The following is a 21,330-nucleotide window of genomic DNA, read 5'->3' as shown; positions in this document are numbered from 1 at the left end:
GTGTTATAATGTCTGAATACATATATTTAGGGAATTTCAAGTCCAGTGTATTTCATCACTCAAGGACTATTTCTATAAGTAAAAATGGAGGTATTGTTAGTAAGCTGTCATTCATATCTCGCATTACTTTAAACCTTATGCCATTTTTAAATCGACCATAAAAGAAGAAACACTTTCTGCATAAATTGAAAGTGGTAATAATTTACATATCTGCATTCATTTATAGCCGAGTCTTCATTTGTCAGCTGGTGCCATCTGGTGGAGAATTAGTTACAAAATGTTTACTAGTAATGCACTGTAAACGGCCCACACCATATGCTTCAAGGGAAAGAAGCGCGATTTGAAAAATTAGCAAATGTAAAGTTATATTGAAATTGCCTTAGAAATGTACTCCATGTATTAGTTTTAGTTTATATGAAAAACACCAAGTAAAAAACGCAACTCATCTTACTTTAATGATTTTTATAGATGAATAATGTACCTGAAATTGCAATATTTTACAGTGTTTCAGGTCTAAAATACATTTTACATCTGGACCAAACAATATTTGTATTGATGTTTAGAAGTTAAGGCAAGTCATAATATATACTACGTACCCACTCCATCTGCGTAGAAAGTGCTTCCGTTGTACACCATTTTAGCTCGAACGACAACAAGACCGGGGTATTCTCCCAGATTGTGTTCTAGTTCATAAAAGGAGTCGCCGGCTGAAATATTACAAAATGCGATATGTATTTTCGTTACATTTACGTTGAAAATCTTACATCCTATTTTCTTATTAATTTCCAAAACTTTAATAAGACATTTGTTTTAAATATATCTCATTTAGTGATTTGTCGCTGAATAAATCATTGCTTGGAGTTCAGATGCGAAGGAATTATATCACGAGGGCGCAGCCTGAGTGATATAATTATACGCATCTGAACGACACGTTACCAAGGATTTTTCAGTACATCCTTGACGACATTGATTAAATATTTGCCCGTTTTCAATCGGTTTCTTTTCCAGCGCGCCGCTATGCCGTTTGACGCCATGACGTAATAATTATGACGTCAGAACAGTGATTTGTTGTCTAATAATTCACTGTTTCTGCCTCCTTTGTTTAATAGGAAAATGAATCGGATCGTGTTAGAATACTTAATAAAGTATATTTGTATATTTAAACATTTTGTACATGTATGATTCACAGTGTTAAACGGAAACAGTTTAACATATAAGAATTTTTGTTAATATTTGAAACTAAGATGTCTTGATGATAGATGGAATATCCCCAAGATTTGGCCGCACAGTCATACGTAGGCCTACATGTGTATTCTTTCCATACATGCATGATTCTATAGTATTCTAATTGATGCCAGGGATGTACATAATAACGTAAATTTTATACAAAGACGAAATAACTTTACCGCTAATCAAGACAAAGTTCCTGTTGTTGCGCTTTTCATTTCCTACATTCATCACTTCACATAATTTCATGTTTATTGAACAACTACTAGACTGATTCAAGTTGGAAAAGGAAAATTTATACATTTAATATTATTCCGTGAAGACTCAATCTACATGAAAAAGTGTTCGCGGATATACATACGAAATTTAATATTGTAATGACATATTTCTTTCGTCAACAATTATCAATATTTAGATGATTTTTTCACCTGTGGAACTATTCGCACGAAGCACTCTGGAGTCGTCTGATAAATCTGGAATAGGAAGTGATTCGGATTTCCAAGCTCGTACTCTAGCTCTGCCGTAATTACCCCAGTTGTATTGGTAACCATACCATCTGTACGAACCTAGTATGAGGAGAAAATGGTATCATTGTTATTGGATAATATGTTTTTGTTTCCTTTTTCCTAATATCCAGTCATCCTTGTTTTTTTCATCATTCGGGTCTGAAATTCTGCCCGGAGACCTGCGGTTTTCCATCATCAAAAGCTGGAAAATTGCAATATGGCCAAAAACTGTGTCGGAACAAAACATACATCTGTCAGAAACATAAAACAGCTTGTCAAACAGCGGCGCAGACAATTTTAAACTTTGAATTATAAAATCGAATGCGCAAGGGAGAAACTCTTCTTTAAAATTAAATGAGCTAGTGGTATCTTTGGAAGTATAGACCTCACACAAACAAAAGAACCCAAAGTTCACTTGCTAGTGAACCGCACAGTCTCGTAAGTTTTTGTTTAGGAACATAGCATTTATTTGGCTCTTACTGTTACATACATGGTTTGCTATCATAGAAATTACTTCATATGTGTTTAATACAACAAAATACATGTAATTATGGATTTTTAAAATCATATAGGTTTGGTTAAGATGGAATGAATGCTAGAAATATAACAATATTTCATTTCAACCTAGGTTTGAAACACCACGTATTGTGAAAAAAATTAGATCAATGTAAAAAAATTAATATTTTTATTACAAGTTTCCTTTCTACTTCTACCAGTTTAACGGCCTCCGTCAATAGGATGACTATTCTGACGTGCGAAAGAAAAAAAAATGTGCTTCACAAATTTACAGTGTCCTTAATGAATAGCATTTGCTTATTATTCTTACATATTTCAAAATTTGAAACGAATTTCATTTTCATTTGTTTCACTTTACACATATCATAGAAAATAGATTTAATTAAATTCAAACGCTCTTAAATTTCTTACAAGGCCGAAATAACATTGCCGAAACAGATTAAAAGGATCTGAAAATACTTTTTCAAACTAAAATTATCACCTATCAAAGTCCTGAAGAAAAAAGGCTTTTTATAATTTTCTATTTGAAATCCAAGTGCACTAAAAATACAAATATCTGTACAAACTCCCATTAGACTACATCATATACGGACAAAAACTCAATGGTGGGATTACTTGCTCTAGTTGTGACATCAGATAAGACGTTAGAAATGACGTAAGGATGGCATATTCCATACGGCACACATTTCCAAACGAGTTTTCAGCAATCATAGTCATTTGGGGCTGATATTACAACAGAAGTATGTATATGTGTATGAAAAATGGTCATTAAAGCAATAACTTGATCTGCATTGATAATGTATGAACCTCGTGGGATTGATGCCTACAAAAGCCACTCGAACCGTGTACAACATGGCAGATCAAGTTACTTATATAATAACCCTATCATACTCACCTGAGCCGTGTACACCACTGCAGATCAAGGTACTGATAAAATAACCCTATCATACTCACCTGAGCCGTGTACACCACTGCAGATCAAGGTACTGATATAATAACCCTATCATATTCACCTGAGCCGTGTACACCACAACAGGTCAAGGTACAGATATAATAACCCTATCATACTCACCTGAGCCGTGTACACCACTGCAGATAAAGGTACAGATATAATAACTCTATCATATTCACCTGAGCCGTGTACACCACTACAGATCAAGGTACAGATATAATAACCCTATCATACTCACCTGAGCCGTGTACAGCACTGCAGATCAAGGTACTTATATAATAACCCTATCATACTCACCTGAGCCGTGTACAGCACTGCAGATCAAAGTACAGATATAATAACCCTATCATACTCACCTGAGCTGTGTACACCACTACAGATCAAGGTAGAGATATAATAACCCTATCATACTCACCTGAGCCGTGTACACCACTGCAGATCAATGTACTGTTATAATAACCCTATCATACTCGTCTGAGCCATGTACACCACTGCAGACCAAGGTACTGATATAATAACCCTATCATACGCATCTGAGCCGTGTACACCACTGCAGATCAAGTTATAGATATAATAACCCTGACAAACTCACCTGAGCCGAGTAGACCACTGCAGATCAAGGTACTTATATAATAACCCTATCATACTTACTTCTTGAAATAAGATAATTATCGTCCCTGCTATCAGTAGGTACAAATGTAGATACGTTAATATATCTTTCATCATAGATATACACTACTGCGCTACTGAACCAGCTCGGCTCGCCCTGGTTCGGTGGAAAACCTGAAAGAAAGTTCATTAATTCAGGACCATAGAAACATCGTTAAAGCACAACAAAACACTAATCTTAAAAACTTTTAAAACAAGAGCTTTAACAGGAGACAGTACGCACGGCTATTTCAGTGCTGGGTAGTGAAATATGGCACATCTGAGGAGATTGGAGCTTTAACACGGGTGTTTACTGACTTAAATGTGTATTACTATACTTGACAATAGTTTAAGTCTGAGTTAAGCGTGTTTAGTAATAATATATGAGAGAAGGAGAAAGTGTATCAAAGCATTAACTAAGTATAAAAGGGACCTAATTTTTGGAATATTTCTGCAGGAATAATGCGCTATATATGTCATATCATGTGGCTAATTATGTGGAAAAACTACATTCAGTTGAAAAAAAAAAAGTTTTAACTAAGATAGAGAAATAAGAACATCATTACTTTAACCTGAACTTCTTAGTTTAAGTCATAAAATATTGGTGACAAAGTTATGGACCTTGCGTCACATGATGTGGGTGATCATGTGGAACAATCTTTTTTAAAGGGGAGTATGCAGCATTTGTCAACATTTCTTACTAGAAAGAACTAGGTGAAACATTATTCTAACACGATCCACAGCAATTACATGAATCTACGATAAAATATGGCTGGCTGTTACATTTCACCCCCTATGATTGTGACATTAGAGATTCTACTTCAGTTCTATTACATACGAATTATTTCAGGGCCAAACGGTTGAAAACAACATTTCAAAAAAAATAAATATGATAAAAAATCAGACTGACTTTAATGTGTAGGACCGCAAAACACGTTTTGATCTCTACGAACGAATTCAATTAGCTCAATTATGATTCAGCGGTGACGTCATAAATGTATATAAATGCCCTATAAAAATAAAACGAGTTCGGTGACCTGTGTTTTTTCTTCTCTTGTTTGTCTTAGAAACTAATGTTCTTCAAGCTCACAGAGCATGAAAAAATTCTGACCGTTAGAAAAAATTTGCTCCTACATCCTTAAAAAGCATAAAATTAAGTTGAAATTCTAAGTAGAAATGGACATAACTCATGAAATATTGGTGCATGGGTGATGGTTCTTGTGTCATATGATATGGGTGATGATGTGGAACAACTATCTAAAGTTTGTATCAAATCTATTTACTAATAACAGAGATAGAGAGAAAGTGTATCCAAACTTTAACCTAGAATTTTAAGTAAAAAGGTAGATAATTCATGAAATATTGTTGCCAAACATATGGTCCTTCTGTCATATAATGTGGTTGTTGATGTGGAACAATATTTTAAGTTTAAATCAAATCCCTTCTGTAATGAAAGAAACATAATGAAATTACATCAAAAATAACATAAAATTCTAAGTTAAAAAGAGCATTATTCATGAAAAAATGTACTGGAGTACTGAAAATTGAGTCATGTGATGTGTGCGATGATGTGGAACAAATATTTAGAGTTTGAATAAAATTCCTCTAGTAATAATACAGCTTGGGTGAAAGTAGTCTGGCTACCGACTAGATAATCTTTTTTTAGAAAAAATATTTTTTTATATATTCTGACTTTATCAGTCTTGGCTCTGATTACGTATGTTTTGAGAATAAAAGGGACATAATGATACAAAATGTGTATAGCTCAGGAGTTATCTTCTGTGAACAAAACATAGGGTCTGAACACAGACTAGGGTGAAAGTGGAGCGAAACTTTTTCTATTATATTTTTCTATAATTCTAAGTAAAAAGGCGGGGTAATTCATAAAATATTGTTGCGGAAGTAAAGGCCTTTGTGTCATATGATGTGGATGATGATGAGGAATAAGTATTTCATGATAAAGGCAAATTCAACAAGTAATAAGAGACATAAAGTGAAAAGGAATCAAAACTTTAACCAAGGTGTGGAAGCCGACTAGGCCGCCGACGTCAAATCGAGTAGGATAATAGCATATCTCCATATGCTTTGTATAGTTGAGCTAAAATGCTTAACAATGATGCTGAAACTGGTTGTTATGAGCTTCGCTTGACTCGAAGAATAACAACAATAGATTCACAAGCCGTAGAGACAAAACACCTAAACCACACTAAAGCTAAAACACCGAACACTAATGCTGAAAGTGAGTATTGTGTATTCCTACATGGAAACAAATATCGGCGGAAAAGTCATCATGGATATAGCTTTTCTATGAACAAGAGCTCGTAGAGCACGTAATGCCCCCCTTGATGCATTCAGTAATTGTAATTGCGCAAGGAACAGAAATTATTTGGTCACAGTGCACAAAAATTTCTACTGTTCTTGGTCAAAGTGACCTTGACCTTTGACCTATTGATCTCAAAATCAATAGGGGTCATCTGCTGGTCATGGTAAACCTCCCTATTACGTTTCGTGATCCTAGGCCCAAACATTCTCAAGTTCTCGTCTGGCAATGGTTTTACTGATCTGGGTCACTGTGTCTTGACCTTTGGCCTACTGACCTAAAAAGCAATAGGGGTCGTCTGCGTGTCATAACCAACCTCCCTATCAACTTTTATGATCCTAGACCAAAGTGTTCTTGATTTATCAAACGGAAACCGTTTAACTGTTCTGGGTCACTGTGACCTTGACCTTTGACCTACACATCTCAAAATCAATAGGGGTCATCTGCTGGTCATGACCAACAAACCTATCAACTTTTATGATCCTAGACCCTAGCAACTTTTATGATCCTAGGCCCAAGCGTTCTTGAGTTATCATTCAGAAACCGTTTAACTGTTCCGGGTCACTGTGACCTTGACCTTTGACCTACAGATCTCAAAATCAATAGGGGTCATCTGCTGGTTATGACCAACCATCCTATTAAATTACCTTTTTTAATTTTCATGGATCTGTAATTCTAAAATGATTTACCCAAAAAGACTGTAAATATGCACAGATAAGCTCTTACACACATGAAGTTTTATTTAAGTTTGTAAAGAGACTGACAATAAATATGAAAATTTACGACTTAGGTCAAGGGCCCAAAAGCTCGCTAAAATCATTCATCGCACTATATAGGCTTGCTATTAAGCTTCCAAAGGATCTTTTAATAGATTTTACTGGTATTGATTATGTCTTTAACGTTTCATTTAAATCCGCCCAGTAATACAGGAAAGTTAGTTTGAAAATTTTCCATTAAAATCCTTTAGAAATCATGCCATTGATAAAATCCGTAAAAAGGATAGAAATACAATGTACCATGATCATATTGGAAACCAGTATTTCAATAATAAGGAAACCACAAAATTAACCTTGTTAATAAAAAAATAAAAGAGAAAATTACGATTATATAAAATGTCGTCTTAGTGGGCACACTTCCATTCTTCAAGTTTTCAAGCAAGACTAATTAAAATACATGGGTTTATAGATACTAATAGTTTACCTATTGCATGGAAAACATAGCCATCAACATCCACCTGCACATCAACTAATACTGGTGCTGTGTCTAGACCATGTTCCAATTCGAGGTACCACTTATATTTATTCCTAATCAGCGATATCCAGTCACTATCATAATCCGCTTTTGGTAAATATTTTCCTTGAGCTGTGGAATAAACTTAAAATGAATAGAAATAGCGAAACATGATTAGATTTCATAATCAATTTAAATTTGGACTGAAGGCATTTTCACCTACACCTCGAAATATGCATTTAAAACTAGAGCTATCACAACAGTTGATCCATATCCCTAACTAAAAAGCGATTCTGAAATGGCAAATTACACCCACAGTAGTCTTATTCAGGCTAACCAAATCCGAATATTGCTGCAAAAAGTGCAATTTCCGAGAAGTTGCATGGTTATGATGTAGATATGTATTCAAAATAGAGTGTCAGTTTCTTCTTCGTTCAAATTCTGACAAAAATCATAAAATTAACTTCAGTGCAGACAAAGGTATAATCTTAAATGTTTCAACAAATGTATGGGCGGACATGAAAAGTGGATAGAGTGATTTCAATATCGCCTAAAACTTCTTTGGTGGTGTTATAACTCTTAACTGAGGTGTTTGTGCCGAGAAAACAGCATACAGCACACCTGTATCATAATCACGTTTAATTCCTACCTTTACAAAATCTATCCGTATGCCTGTATCCGTCATTGCAAGCGCATTTATACACTTTACCCTCCGGAATAAGAGTACAAGAAGCGTGAATATCCCGGCACTTATCAACAGCAGGATTACACTCATTCCCAACTTCCTTCTCTACAAAAAAGTAGAGAAGAGAGAATATTTCAATTAAGAGAAATCCGTAAACTGCTCCCCCATTCACTCCCTTAAACCCTCCCCCACTTCCCCCTGATTCCACATACCGGCATTTATCTTCACGCAGAGGAAATATTATCTGTGCTGTAGTAAATAGCAGAGTTAATATCACAACGGTATCAACTTGAATTTGTTCAGTAGCCACACACTCGGAACTGTTCTGTGATAGCTTATTTGTTGATTTTTCAAAATCAAGATAGAAACATTCGATGAAAGTATGCTTGCTTTGTCTTAAAAAAGTACCCCTTTCAATAGGAAGTGTTTCAATAAACTACTTTGTATCTGATGCGACGTTCTCAAAAACTGACAAAAATCGTCTTCTTTCGTCGAACTGTACAGATGCGTTGAATAAACGGCATAAATTGATCCTCTGTCTTACAGGCTTACTAGTATGAAATCTCACCGTGTACGAGTCTGTGAAAAAAAACGATAGTAAAATTTGATTTACCTTTTGGTATACATTTGGGAATATTTTCCCAGTATCCAAACGTATGACATGTTATCGTAAAACGTTCATGGTCATGAATGTAGAAATCTTCTTTTGATTTTATAACAAATCCCTCGTTACATTGTACTCTTGCTTTCGCACCGGTAGCCGTTCCGTTGATTGACATGTTGGCAAACCCATTGGGAATGACTGGTGTCGGACAGCCACCATGTTCTGCAATACATAAGTAAACATTGTTTTGCTGTAAATTTCTTACTGTCAGTGATTCTTCAGCACAAATAGACGATATTTTATTACAATCTTTGCATAGAAGTAGTAAATCTATTCGTGATCTATGTCATTGATGTTACAGTGTGTTTTATTGCGAAGTTATCTCTAACACTCAGCCAGTTCCATATACGTTATTGAAGTGATGACAGTACTTACTTAAAAGAATTAGTATTAGTAGTATGTATTCCCTCGGAAAATTAGAAACAAATATCCTTGTGATCCAGTTTCCTAGAGAATACAAAGCTTATCTGGTCCTAATTAATTTCAAATCAATGTCAATGTTGATTTGTGAGACATGAAAACAGAGATTCATGTATATATGCAAATACTGAACCAATGCAGTTATATCAAACAGTTCTAGAAATTACTTGTTGCGGAATATGGACACTTGTCTATACTGCTTGACGCGTTGACATAGCTATATAAGCTGGCCTGGAGATATATAATGTGAACTAGTATCCTCGCGGATGTCAAGCGGGAAAGGTAACTGTTTTGAATTTATTTAATTAAATAATTTTCAATGTACTTACTAGAAAGAAACAGTTTGATATTTTTGGTTCGTATATTCAGCTACGTTTTAGTCTATTCATTCAAAAATAACGAGTTCAGAGATCAGGAAGAAGGTAACGTGAGTATACTGGTTTGAGAACTTTTGTCCAGAGTTTCCACTTGGCGCAACGAAGTGCCGGAAGTGGAAGCGCCAATTCGTGGAAGTCATTAGATTAAATAAAATCTCTTAAAATTGCGAAAGGGAATAGTTTCCAATTAATGTTGACAGGTTTTATTTTTGAAAAATGAAAAACTTGTCATTATTCATTAAAGATGTCAAAACGAGGCCACAGCATCACTACGAAAATGAACATTACATGACCTCACAAACCAAAATTTAAGCTAAAATTGATACTGTACTCGGCTCGCTTAGAGGTTTTGTCTTAATCCAAAGAAGTATAAAATACTATTTTTATAGCTATTTACATAATCATATTTTCATACCTTCGTATATAAAGCTTTGTATATACACTGACTCGCTGTTAGACATTTCAGAATTTGTTCCATCTCCAAATGATTCGGCGATAAATATTGTTGATTTATTGACGAAACGTTTCGGCTGCAAAAAATTAAACATGTACTCCGTTTTGTAGGTATATGAAAGGCCACCGACGGTCGTATGTTTTAAGGAGTTTCCTGCTTCCGATGGTGCAAGATACCCGAGATGCATTGCTCCAGGAAATCGAAAACCCTCATTAGCGCCACCTGGCTCTTCCGCTAGAACCTGCAAAAAACAAGTAAAAACCAGGATGAGCAAAACATGGTGCCTTCTGAATGTGACGTTCATTGTATATCATATTTTCTTTCCAGATTATTGTAAGTGAAAGGAGTTTCTCAACGCGCATGTAGAAACCAAGAATAAATGTATTAATGGTTTCGTTACCTTTGGGAACATGTATCAAAGACAGTGGAGTCTCAGAATAGTTTCACAATAAGAACATATATATATATATAGGCTTCATGAGTGGTCTCAACAATTTTCCAAAACCATCTAATATAATTTTCTATCTGGAAAACACACTTCCTATATTCCATTGAATATGGAATGCCAGAGTTGTCTCATGTGAGATGAATACGTCTGTTAAACTATCCAATTATCGTAAAGCAAAATGCTATTATGTCCAGTGAACATGCTATCTTCTCAGAATGACGTATTATTTTCTTAAGGGACCATCCTATTTTCTCAAGGAACATGATATCATGTCCAAATAGTATGTTACTTTGAGAAAATAGGATGGACGTTTAACACAACGGTACGCCACTTCTAACAGGATACTTAGTAGTATGTTCACTGGACATGATATCATGTTGCTTTCAGAAAATAGGATGAACGTTTGACAAAATGGTACATCACTGTAACAAGATAGTTTGTTCACTGAACATGGTATCATGTTGCTTGAGAAAACAGGATGGCCTTTTGACAAGATGGCACGTCTCGTTGACAAATAATATGTACGTTAGACAGGACAGCATTGCAAGTAAAAATGATAACACAGAAATTAACAAGACATGACAAGATCTTCAGAAGAAACGTATCTAACTAAAGAAGATACACTTAATTCATCTAATATAAGACAGGTCTGGCGTTCCATAAAAGAAATCTTATTCTCATGTCACTATCACAAATAAACTAATTTTAGTCATTTAGTCATTTTAGGAGCAGAATGGTAATGCATCCTTTCCGCAATCAGTAACATAGCTTCCTACTGGCACTTTAAAATGGCGATAAAAAACAACATTTGCCGAAATGGCATACATCATCACATTCTAAAAGGAAAGGTGCAGCACATTTACTTTTGTCAAGCTACGTCCTTGCTTGCAGATTTGATAAACAGAAAACAAGTAAGGCATAGTTACCGAAACACGAATAAGTGAGGGCTCGAGATCATAATCAAGATCAACGTTCCACCATGACGGTACTTCGTCCATAGTATGTTTTGTTACAACACGTTTGTTGTATAGAGGTGTTATAGTTGAACATTTCCACGCAAATATTTCGGCCTCGCCCTCGGATATAACCATATCAAACCATGTATGTTTTCTGCCGTCAAAAATTGCTGTAAAATAGGAGGAACTTTCACGGTTTCATTACATACTACGTGTAATTATATTTTAATTTACACTCTTTACTTCATGGCCAAATATAACTCAAAGATGAGCGTTTTTAGGACATTGCAACGGACAGTAACCGCCAGTCACTTTTCAATACAGACTTTTATAATAACGCTCTCGCATGCACTGGCTTTCCGAAATTAAAAATATGTATATACTCACAAAATATATATAAAAACTATTACAAAAAATGGCCAAAATGCCATCGGGTAATAATACCTTTTTTCATTTTTCCATTGAATAACCTAAATCACTGCTTACACCACTAGCACCAGACCGAAAGGAAATGTTTTTGTCATGTTAAGGATAGGTTGAACCAATAATTTTACTGCAGTACTGTATTTAAAATTCTTCGCAGTAAAAGCAAAGTTTATGGTACACCTGATAATAAAGAGAACCATACCACCGTAAATTGAAGAGTCCACCCACAGTCTGAATGAGGTATTGCTATAACCATACACAAGATAGGCATTCGTTCTGTCCGGTTCATCGGCAAATACCTGCATACTGGAACCTGTACAAGATATATTTATATAAAAATTATAGCTAATCAAGGACAAATAACTATCTTCCAAACCGTCAAAACAGTCACAGCTATTTCATCGAACCGATGACATTGTTTACAAATTTGAACCTCTATCTGCCATTAAAAAGCCTATGTCTTCTAAATAAATTACACATGATTTATATCAGAGAATCCTTTTTTCATAAGTTTGAAATAACTAGATCTACAGTAATTGAAATATAAAAATTCAATTGTTTTTGGTATCTTGAATAGTCCGGCAACAAAATGCAAAGGATATTTGAACTCCATCTGTGACCTTGACCCTTAACCTACCAACCAAGTTCATGCGCTCTGATGAAATCTAGGCTGAGTTTGAAAATGGGTCATCTGGGTTGAAAAACTAGGTCACTAGGTCAAATCAAGGAAAAACCTTTTGTATGCAATAGAGGCTGTATTTTTCAATTGATCTTCATGAATTTTGGTCAGAATGATAACCTCGATGAAATCTAGGCCGAGTTAGAAAACGGGTCATCTGGGGTTAAAAACTAGGTCACTAGGTCAAATCAAAGAAAAACCTTGTGTATGCGATAGAGGCCGTATTTTTCAACTATCGTCATGAAATTTGGTCAGAATGATAACCTTGATAAAATCTAGGCCGAGTTCGAAAATGGGTCATCTAGGGTCAAAAACTAGGTCAAATCAAAGAAAAACCTTGTGTATGCGTTAGAGACTGTATTTTTCAATTGATCTTCATGAAATTTGGTCAGAATGATTGCATTGATGAAATCTAGTTCATTTAGATGATGGGTCATCTGGGGTCAAAAACTAGGTCACTAGGTCAAATCAAAGAAAAACCTTGTGTATGCGATAGAGGCTGTATTTTTCAACTGATCTTCATGAAATTTGGTCAGAATGATTGCCTTGATGTAATCTAAGTCAAATTTGAATATGGGTCATCTGGCATCAAAAACTAGGTCACTAGGTCATATCAAATAAAATACTTGTATAAACTCAAGAGACCACATTTTTGGTCCAATTCTAATGAAAATTGGCCAGTATTTGTTTCCATGAAATCCCTAGGTCAAACATGTTTACACTGTTATGGTGTGTTTCTCAGGTGAGCGACCTAGGGTCATCTTGGACCTCTTGTTCTTTTTACGGGGTGCCGGGCATGGGGTGAAGTAATGTGGATTGTTGCACTACTCAAATCAGCCCGGTACCACCCACCTATATTCCAAGTATAAAATCAATAATTTGAATAGTTTTGTTGTACTCTGGACATAAAATACACTGGAAAAGAAAATAGTTTGTGACCTTTACCTTTGACCTACGGACTAAGTCCATGCGCTCTGCATATCATCTCATTGCCACCTACCTATATGCCAAGATGAATGGTTATTAGGTTATGCTCCGAACACGAAATATGAAAGACAAACTTGACCTTTGAACTCCATTTTTGACTTTTTCCTTTAACCTATCGACCTTGACCATACGCTTTGCGTATATTCTCATCGCGATCTACCTTTATGCCAAGTTTACAGTCAATACCTTGAATGATTACCGAGTTATAATCCAGACAAGAAATATGACGGACGGACAGACGCACGCGCCACTGTTTTTTGTTCCAAACGGGCGTATAAAATGAAATGAGTACCTATTAATGTATGTTAATGAACAAAATGCTGAACAAAACATCTGAACACAACTAAAGCTGATTTACACCTCAACTGAAAGCTGTTTATACTGATGCCCTGATAAAATCTAAGACGAGCATGGAACGCAACCAGGCAGAATAACAGTAGACTCGGTTTGGCTGAGTGTTCCTGTAAGGTAATGAAATGTGAAACACCCCTTGTGCCCCATAGTCCCATATCATATAACAAACAAAGACAAATATCAAACAGGAAATGCCTCGTACCAAAATCCCAGCCTCCCCAAAACGAAACCTACAGCACGCAGACACATACATATACACGCGCACACACACACAAAACAAGTCAGAGTTATTGAACTGGAAGTTTATGTGAAGTTTCAACCCAGTGCATGCATGCCTTTCAGACATATTCTATGTGAAGTTTCAACCCAGTGCCTGCATGCTTTTCAGACATATTCTATGTGAAGTTTTAACCCAGTGCGTGCATGCCTTTCAGAAATATTTAATGTGAAGTTTCAACCCAGTGCGTGCATGCCTTTCAGAAATATTTTATGTGAAGTTTCAACCCAGTGCGTGCATGCCGTTCGGACATAGTTTATGTGAAGTTTCAACCCAGTGCCTGCATGCCTTTCAGACATAGTTTATGTGTTTCAACCCAGTGCCTGCATGCCTTTCGGACATAGTTTATGTGAAGTTTCAACCCAGTGCGTGCATGCCTTTCAAACATAGTTTATTTGAAGTTTCGACCCAGTGCGTTCATGCCTTTCAGACATAGGTTACGTGAAGTTGCAACCCAGTGCCTGCATGCCTTTCGGACATAGTTTATGTGAAGTTTTAACCCAATGCCTGCATGCCTTTCAGACATAGTTTATGTCTTTCAACTCAGTGCATGCATGCCTTTCGGACATAGTTTATGTGAAGTTTCAACCCAGTGCCTGCATGTCTTTCGGACATAGTTTATGTGAAGTTTCAACCCAGTGCGTGCATGCCTTTCAGACATAGGTTATGTGAAGTTTCAACCCAGTGCCTGCATGCCTTTCAGACATAGGTTATGTGAAGTTTCAACCCAGTGCGTGCATGCCTTACAGACATAGGTTATGTGAAGATTCAACCCATTGCCTGCATGCCTTTCAGACATAGGTTATGTGAAGTTTCAACCCAGTGCCTGCATGCCTTTCAGACATAGGTTATGTGAAGTTTCAACCCAGTGCCTGCATGCCTTTCAGACATAGTTTATGTGTTTCAACCCATGCAGTGCCTGCATGCCTTTCGGACATAGTTCATGTGAAGTTTCAACCCAATGCCTGCATGCCTTTCAGACATAGTTTATTTGTTTCAACCCAGTGCCTGCATGCCTTTCAGACATATTAACAACATTTTGGGGCATTTTCTAAGGTTATAAAGGGAGATAGTTTAGTGTAAGAAGTACAAGTCTGGGATATTTGCCTCGTGATTTCAACTTTTGTTTGCTTCTAGCTGAAATATTGAAAAAAATGTTAATTTTCTGGCTATTTTTCCAAGAGTAAATTTAGTATTCGAAAGTTAGAGTTATGGGACCTGGTAGGCGAACTTGTCATGTGATCCTTATCACGTGTTTCCGGTTGGAGAATGAGATTTGTCTGTTTCATGTATATTCAAGGTAAACCCGAGACGAACGGGTAGGACATGATGTGATTCAAGGTGGCCGGTGTGATTCCAATATAGCCTCCAAAACTGAACTAGGTGGTGGTATGAAAATATAACCAAATTAAAAAAAAAACAAGGCAGTCTGAAAGACAGCTAAATCCCCCGCCACTGCTATGGATACTGAAAGGGTAAACCTTTGATTTTAGCTGTGACCTTGACCTTGAACTGACATGGCTGACTCATGAATTCTGCACAACGTCTTGATGAGGTGCTCATTTGACCCAAGTTTGATGAAAATCCTTCAAGGGGTTTAGGAGATACAGAGCTGAAACCTTTGACCTTCAGTTGTGACCTTGACCTTGAGTTGACATGGCTGACTCACGAGTTCTTGATGAGGTGATCATTTGACCCAAGTTTGATGAAAATCCTTCAAGGGGTTAAGGAGATACAGAGTGGACACCAAATGGAAGGCTCAAACCTTCGACCCTTAGTTGTGACCTTGACCTTGAGCTAGCATGGTTGACTCATAATTTCTGCACATAATCATTTTACCCACGTTTTATAAAATTCCTTCAAGGGGTTTAGGAGATATAGAGAGGACACAAAATGGAAGGCTCAAACCTTTGACCCTAAGTTGTGACCTTGACCTTGAGCCGGCATGACTGACTCATGGGTTCTGCACATCGTCTTGATGAGGTGATCATTTGACCCAAGTTTTATAAAATTCCTTCAAGGGGTTTAAGAGATATAGAGCGGACACAAAATGGAAGGCTCAGACCTTTGACCTTGAGTTGTGACCTTGACCTTGAGCCGGCATGGCTGACTCATGGGTTCTGCACATCGTCTTGATCAGGTGATCATTTGACCCACGTTTTATAAAATTCCTTCAAAGGGGTTTAGGAGATATAAAGCGGACACAAAATGGCAGGCTCAAACCTTTGACCTTGAGTTGTGACCTTGACCTTGAATCGACAAGGCTGACTCATGGGTTCTGCACATCGTCTTGATGAGGTGATCATTTGACCCAAGATTCATGAAAATCCTTCAAGGGGTTTAGGAGATATGGACCGGACACGATTTTGTTACGGACGGAAGGACGGACAGACGGACGGAAGGACGGACGCAGACCATTCCTATAATCCCTCCGCCACGGCGGGGGATTAAAAACATTAAAAAAATGAATATGCCGGGAAAAACTTATAAAGGCATGAACACTGGAGAGTAGGAGAATGTAAATTATTTCCACTTTGTTATATTTCAGTGACAACACACAGCTTCATAATATACATGATCATGTAAATAGTTCATGCTTATACTTCAAAAAAAATTGTTTAGAAATTTAAACTGAATAAAATGTCGTAATCATCACAATATTTCTGTTATAAAATAGTATACATTTGTGTATATGATAAGGTTTTAAATCAAGATTTAGGAAATGTCATACTGTGAACAGTGTTACAAGGTCTTTCTTATGAAAAGACAAAACGTAATAAAAGAACTCTAATATTAAAGATTTACAGATGAATTATGGGAAATCTAGGTCAATAAAATGTATGACAAGTAGAAATGTATGACAAATAGAGATAGTAGCAGTTATCTGTCTTCTGCTACAAGTGTTACTTGCAGTATAGTAGACATTCAAATTTCAACTTTTTAGCACATCAGTCAACCGAAAACGCATTTGTTTCACAAACAATCATGTTTTCCTTTTTTTTGCCATAACAGCTGACATATATATTGCTTTCAGGATACTAATTTTCTAAACCAAAATCTGTACGAAATTCATCATTTCACTTACCAACGCCATCAGCCATAATCGTACCATCACCATGGTGCATTTTCATACGAACAACCACAAGACACGGAAATTCATCCAGATTATGATTCACTTCAGCGTACGAGTCGGAAACTGTAACCAAAACGTCACTAATAAATTTAGCATGATGATTGTAACAGTAAGAATAAAAGTATTCAGTTATATTCATTTACATGGTATTTTAAAACATGAATGCTTACAGGCTTAAAGAGTAATGCTCGTCGCGATACTCCATTGGTGCTGGAGAGATCTCGAAGTTGGGTTGGGGTATCCATACATTCCATGAAGATTTTTGGATAACCATAAAAAACGTTCTTCCTCTGATTGACAATAGACACCGCTTCAAATTCTTATCAGTACATCTAAATGCTTTTTCTAACATCTACTGTTATTTCTGAGGAAAGGCAGTTTTAAGGTCAAAAGTTTCGGGGAAGGACTAAAGCAAAAACTGCGTGTGGGGGAGGGGCACAAGCTGATAAATGATTACCAGCATTCCTTCCTAACATACTAGTATCCTACCCTATGTATATAATTACCGTTTCCTACCCTACCCTATCTGCCTGCCTATCCTCCTACTTTATCTACGCCTATAACTATACAAACCCTATTTTTACTTTACTCCTACCTACTATACCAACACTTGTAACTATACATGTTCTATTCCAACCAACCCATCTAACTATCCTTCTTCCTACCTATATAATCTTCTACCTTTCCAACCGGTCCTACCTTTCTTTCTACTTTAAAACTACCAATCTACTCACCTATGTTCTTGACTTTCCTACCTTCCTACATTGTACCTATCTTTCTTATCTGTCCGTTAAAACTTATGTAGTTATGACCGTTCGTTAGTTATCAATCCATCCATCCATTTCTCTGTTATTTCTTAATCATAATCGTAATACGTTCGTAAATGTTTCCGTTTCGAATGAAGAAAGGTCTTCATCTGTTAAGGTGTGCACTACGACCATTTTTCGAAGCCGATGCAGTTATGTTTATATAATAAATTAGATAGTTTGAGTAGTGTTTTAAAATTGTTTATTTTATACCTTTCGAAGTATTCGCTTTCAACATTATTCCTAACAGGTTAAAGTCTTCTGCCGGAAATGACGAGTACTTCCAAGCTCGGATCCGCACATTCGCATCTCCCATGATGACTAAATTTTCCCCTTCATATTGCCGCGGTACTAGAATCAAATATTTAAATGATAAACACGTTACATGAAAAAAACACATATAAAGTGTCCCATGCATCTGGGATTAAACCACACATTCCCATCCAAAATGTTTCATTTTAGGATGTATATACCGGTCCAATGTCTTACCCTTTATCTGATGATCAAAATTTCAAATCTTGACTGGAGTCTGACGGCGGTCTCCACAAACTCTTAATAAATAAGATGCAAACAGCAGTAATCAGTTTCAAATTAAAATTACTTTTTTGTTTAAAGAAACTTGAGCACTTGGCCTTGTTTCATGAAAAAAAATGTCATGATTATTCTTTTATTCTTTATCATACTATAGAAATTGTAAAATAGGGAAATTAAGAAGGCCTACCTTTATGGTTTTTTATTCGTAAATATGACAATAATTACAATCTACTCTTACTTTTAGGAAATATTCTGTACAGCGGATCTTCTATCGGAGACGTTGATACATTGACATACATGTCATCGTATATATAAACAACTGGTCCGGACCTTTCTTTCGGGTGATCAGGTCGAAATCCTGGAAAGTGCACATATTTAAAGGGCTAGAACACGGGCATATGAAAGTACATAAAACTTGATTGCATCTCATATTTCTACACATGAGTAATATAATACGCAGCATAAAGTTGTTATAAGACATTATACTAACACAAAGTCGGTGGTTATAGTTAAAGACACACTTCTTTATATACTACTAAAATGATGTAACTGCTACTTGTGAGCTACTGGCTTCAACGCTTTGAGCTCCGCCCACTGATTAAGAAACATTCTCTGCCAGTAAACCTACTTAGAAAAGAAGTAGTTTACCTGAGGCCGGGAATATATAGTCCTTGATTTTTACAGACACATCAACAAGAACCGGAATTTCTCCTAAACCATGGTCAATGTTAAGTCTAGCAACATGTTCGAGGCCGTTTTTAATGGGCAACCATCCACTCTCGAAATCTGGCCATGGTAAACTTCCACCTAGAAAATATATACATTACAATTTTGTTTTATAATAAAAAGTCATTGAACAACATTTCAACTTCATGATCCCTTCCATTTTCAAAGACATTGAAAGAAATGCCTCCAGTCTAACCCACCAAGTTTCAACAGAGGTTTTTCTTGAATCCAGCATAATAATAGGTTAGTTCTGAATATTTTAGATGTATTTATAACCTAAAACTAATTTTCCTTGCCAACGAAAAACTAAAACCAGGTTGTTCGACACATTACAAAATGTTAACATGAAACTGATCCTTATGTTTGATAAGATATGACGGAAGTGTTCCGACACATTACAAAACATTAACAGGATATTGTTCCTTATATGTTTATAGGGTGATTATAGGGTGTGCTGCCATGAAGATGGTCTTAATGTGACCCTCTCCTGGCGGTTTGGGGTGCTTGTAGGGTGTGCTGCCATGAAGATGGTCTGAATGTGACCCTGGCGGTTTGGTACCTCTACATATGGTTCTTTAAAAGTCAGTGACAAAGTTAGTTGCTCAATTAACCTAAGACATGTCCAAGTTAAAACAGATAATGATGATAACTCTATGAAATAAACAGAATAAGACAATAATTCACGGTAGATTTAAGTGTTGCGGTATCTTTTTTTTTTTCGAGTCGGCTAGCTTTCGGGCATTGTATGCAACGATATAACACGAGAGAAGTTCGCGGGCTAATTGATACCACAGTGATCATTTTGTAATTCGTTTGTTTAAACTGATAAGAAATTATATATAACAAAAGTTACTATATATGTACTGAGAAATGAATTAGGTCCATTCAAGAGACTCGCGTCCTTTTTATGGGCACATCTGTACTCTCATTTGTCAAATGTTATTAATATGTATATCATGCTTGTCACTAGAAACTATATAGTTAATGTGAAAATAAATTTGTTCGTTCGTTAAATTGTTCGATAAAATATGACACATTACAAAACATTACCAGGATATTGCTCCTTATACGTTTGATAAAATATTACAGAAATTGAGGGAACTTGAAAACTCAAATATTTGCCAGTTTTTAAAACCTTACTCAAGTTTTAGGCGTGTCTTTTTTTGGAAGTTTCGAAACATTTCTCAAATAACACGTGTAAGAAGATAAACAAGTATTTACTTACCTTTAACAATCCAAAACAAAAACGAAAGTAACAAGCAGTAAACTTCTGGTTTTGTGAAAATCATCTGAAACAATACACAATGATATTTCAACTGATGTACAAAGTTGCAAGTACGCGAGCCTCCCGCGTAAATACTTTTCTCGCAGCACAGATTCAGTACAGTGTTACATAAATATTTCATAAATTTTACCTTGACCGGAATATCTGTCGTCAATCCGACCGTGCTTTATGTGAAAAAATATTCCAAATATTTATATATTGTTAAAAATATTTCCCATTGCTGTCAACTATCGATGAAAAACATAATCAATATCCGAAGCGTTAGCTAAATCTAGCGAATAATTCAATGCACGGGCAGATCAGGATGCGCGGAGTCTGGCGTATACTTGACATACAGTGACATAGCTAACCAGTTTGCTTTTTTATACTACTCAGGGTTGTCAATAAGTTTTTGTTGAACAGGCTGAAATAGAAATGTAGGCGGCCAGCTAGGGGGGTCCGGGGGCATGCTCCCCTGGAAAATTTTGAAATTCAGCGCTTCATTTCCTGCATTTTGGGGCATTTTGGAAGCATTTAAGAACATCTTTTCCACTGCATTTTTAAATACAATATACCATTATTTTCACATTTTTATGAGCTCACCTGGTAAATTTGGAGATAATAATAAAAATGAGTTTACACGTTCATTAATGCATTTTCAAGTCCTGAAATGCTAATATCTAACTTGTCACCACACTCCAACTCTTTGTTGTACTTCTTTGCAAAATCAAATAGTTATTG

General features: G+C 36.1%; 1 protein-coding gene across 1 annotated transcript in view; it reads right to left on the bottom strand.

The window, feature by feature from the left end:
* The window catches only part of LOC123534127 (uncharacterized), a 31,119-nt gene extending 10,184 nt beyond the window's left edge, over positions 1-20,935 (bottom strand). The window contains exons 1-15 of the mRNA XM_045316215.2: positions 20,741-20,935; positions 20,551-20,614; positions 19,248-19,406; positions 18,838-18,957; positions 18,279-18,416; positions 17,212-17,322; positions 12,032-12,142; positions 11,374-11,573; positions 9,961-10,240; positions 8,698-8,910; positions 8,049-8,189; positions 7,370-7,531; positions 3,853-3,984; positions 1,656-1,793; positions 597-707 (exon numbers count right to left, since the gene is read on the bottom strand). Coding sequence (XP_045172150.2) covers positions 597-707; positions 1,656-1,793; positions 3,853-3,984; positions 7,370-7,531; positions 8,049-8,189; positions 8,698-8,910; positions 9,961-10,240; positions 11,374-11,573; positions 12,032-12,142; positions 17,212-17,322; positions 18,279-18,416; positions 18,838-18,957; positions 19,248-19,406; positions 20,551-20,614 — 2,080 coding nt within the window. The 5' untranslated portion in view covers positions 20,741-20,935. The remainder of the gene's footprint in view (positions 1-596; positions 708-1,655; positions 1,794-3,852; positions 3,985-7,369; positions 7,532-8,048; positions 8,190-8,697; positions 8,911-9,960; positions 10,241-11,373; positions 11,574-12,031; positions 12,143-17,211; positions 17,323-18,278; positions 18,417-18,837; positions 18,958-19,247; positions 19,407-20,550; positions 20,615-20,740) is intronic.
* Positions 20,936-21,330: the final 395 nt, after the last annotated feature.

This window comes from Mercenaria mercenaria, chromosome 12 (genome assembly GCF_021730395.1).
Source record: "Mercenaria mercenaria strain notata chromosome 12, MADL_Memer_1, whole genome shotgun sequence".
NCBI classification, from domain to species: Eukaryota; Metazoa; Mollusca; class Bivalvia; order Venerida; family Veneridae; genus Mercenaria; species Mercenaria mercenaria.
Note: the sequence above shows the minus strand (reverse complement) of the source record. Positions and strands in the feature narration are given on the sequence as shown.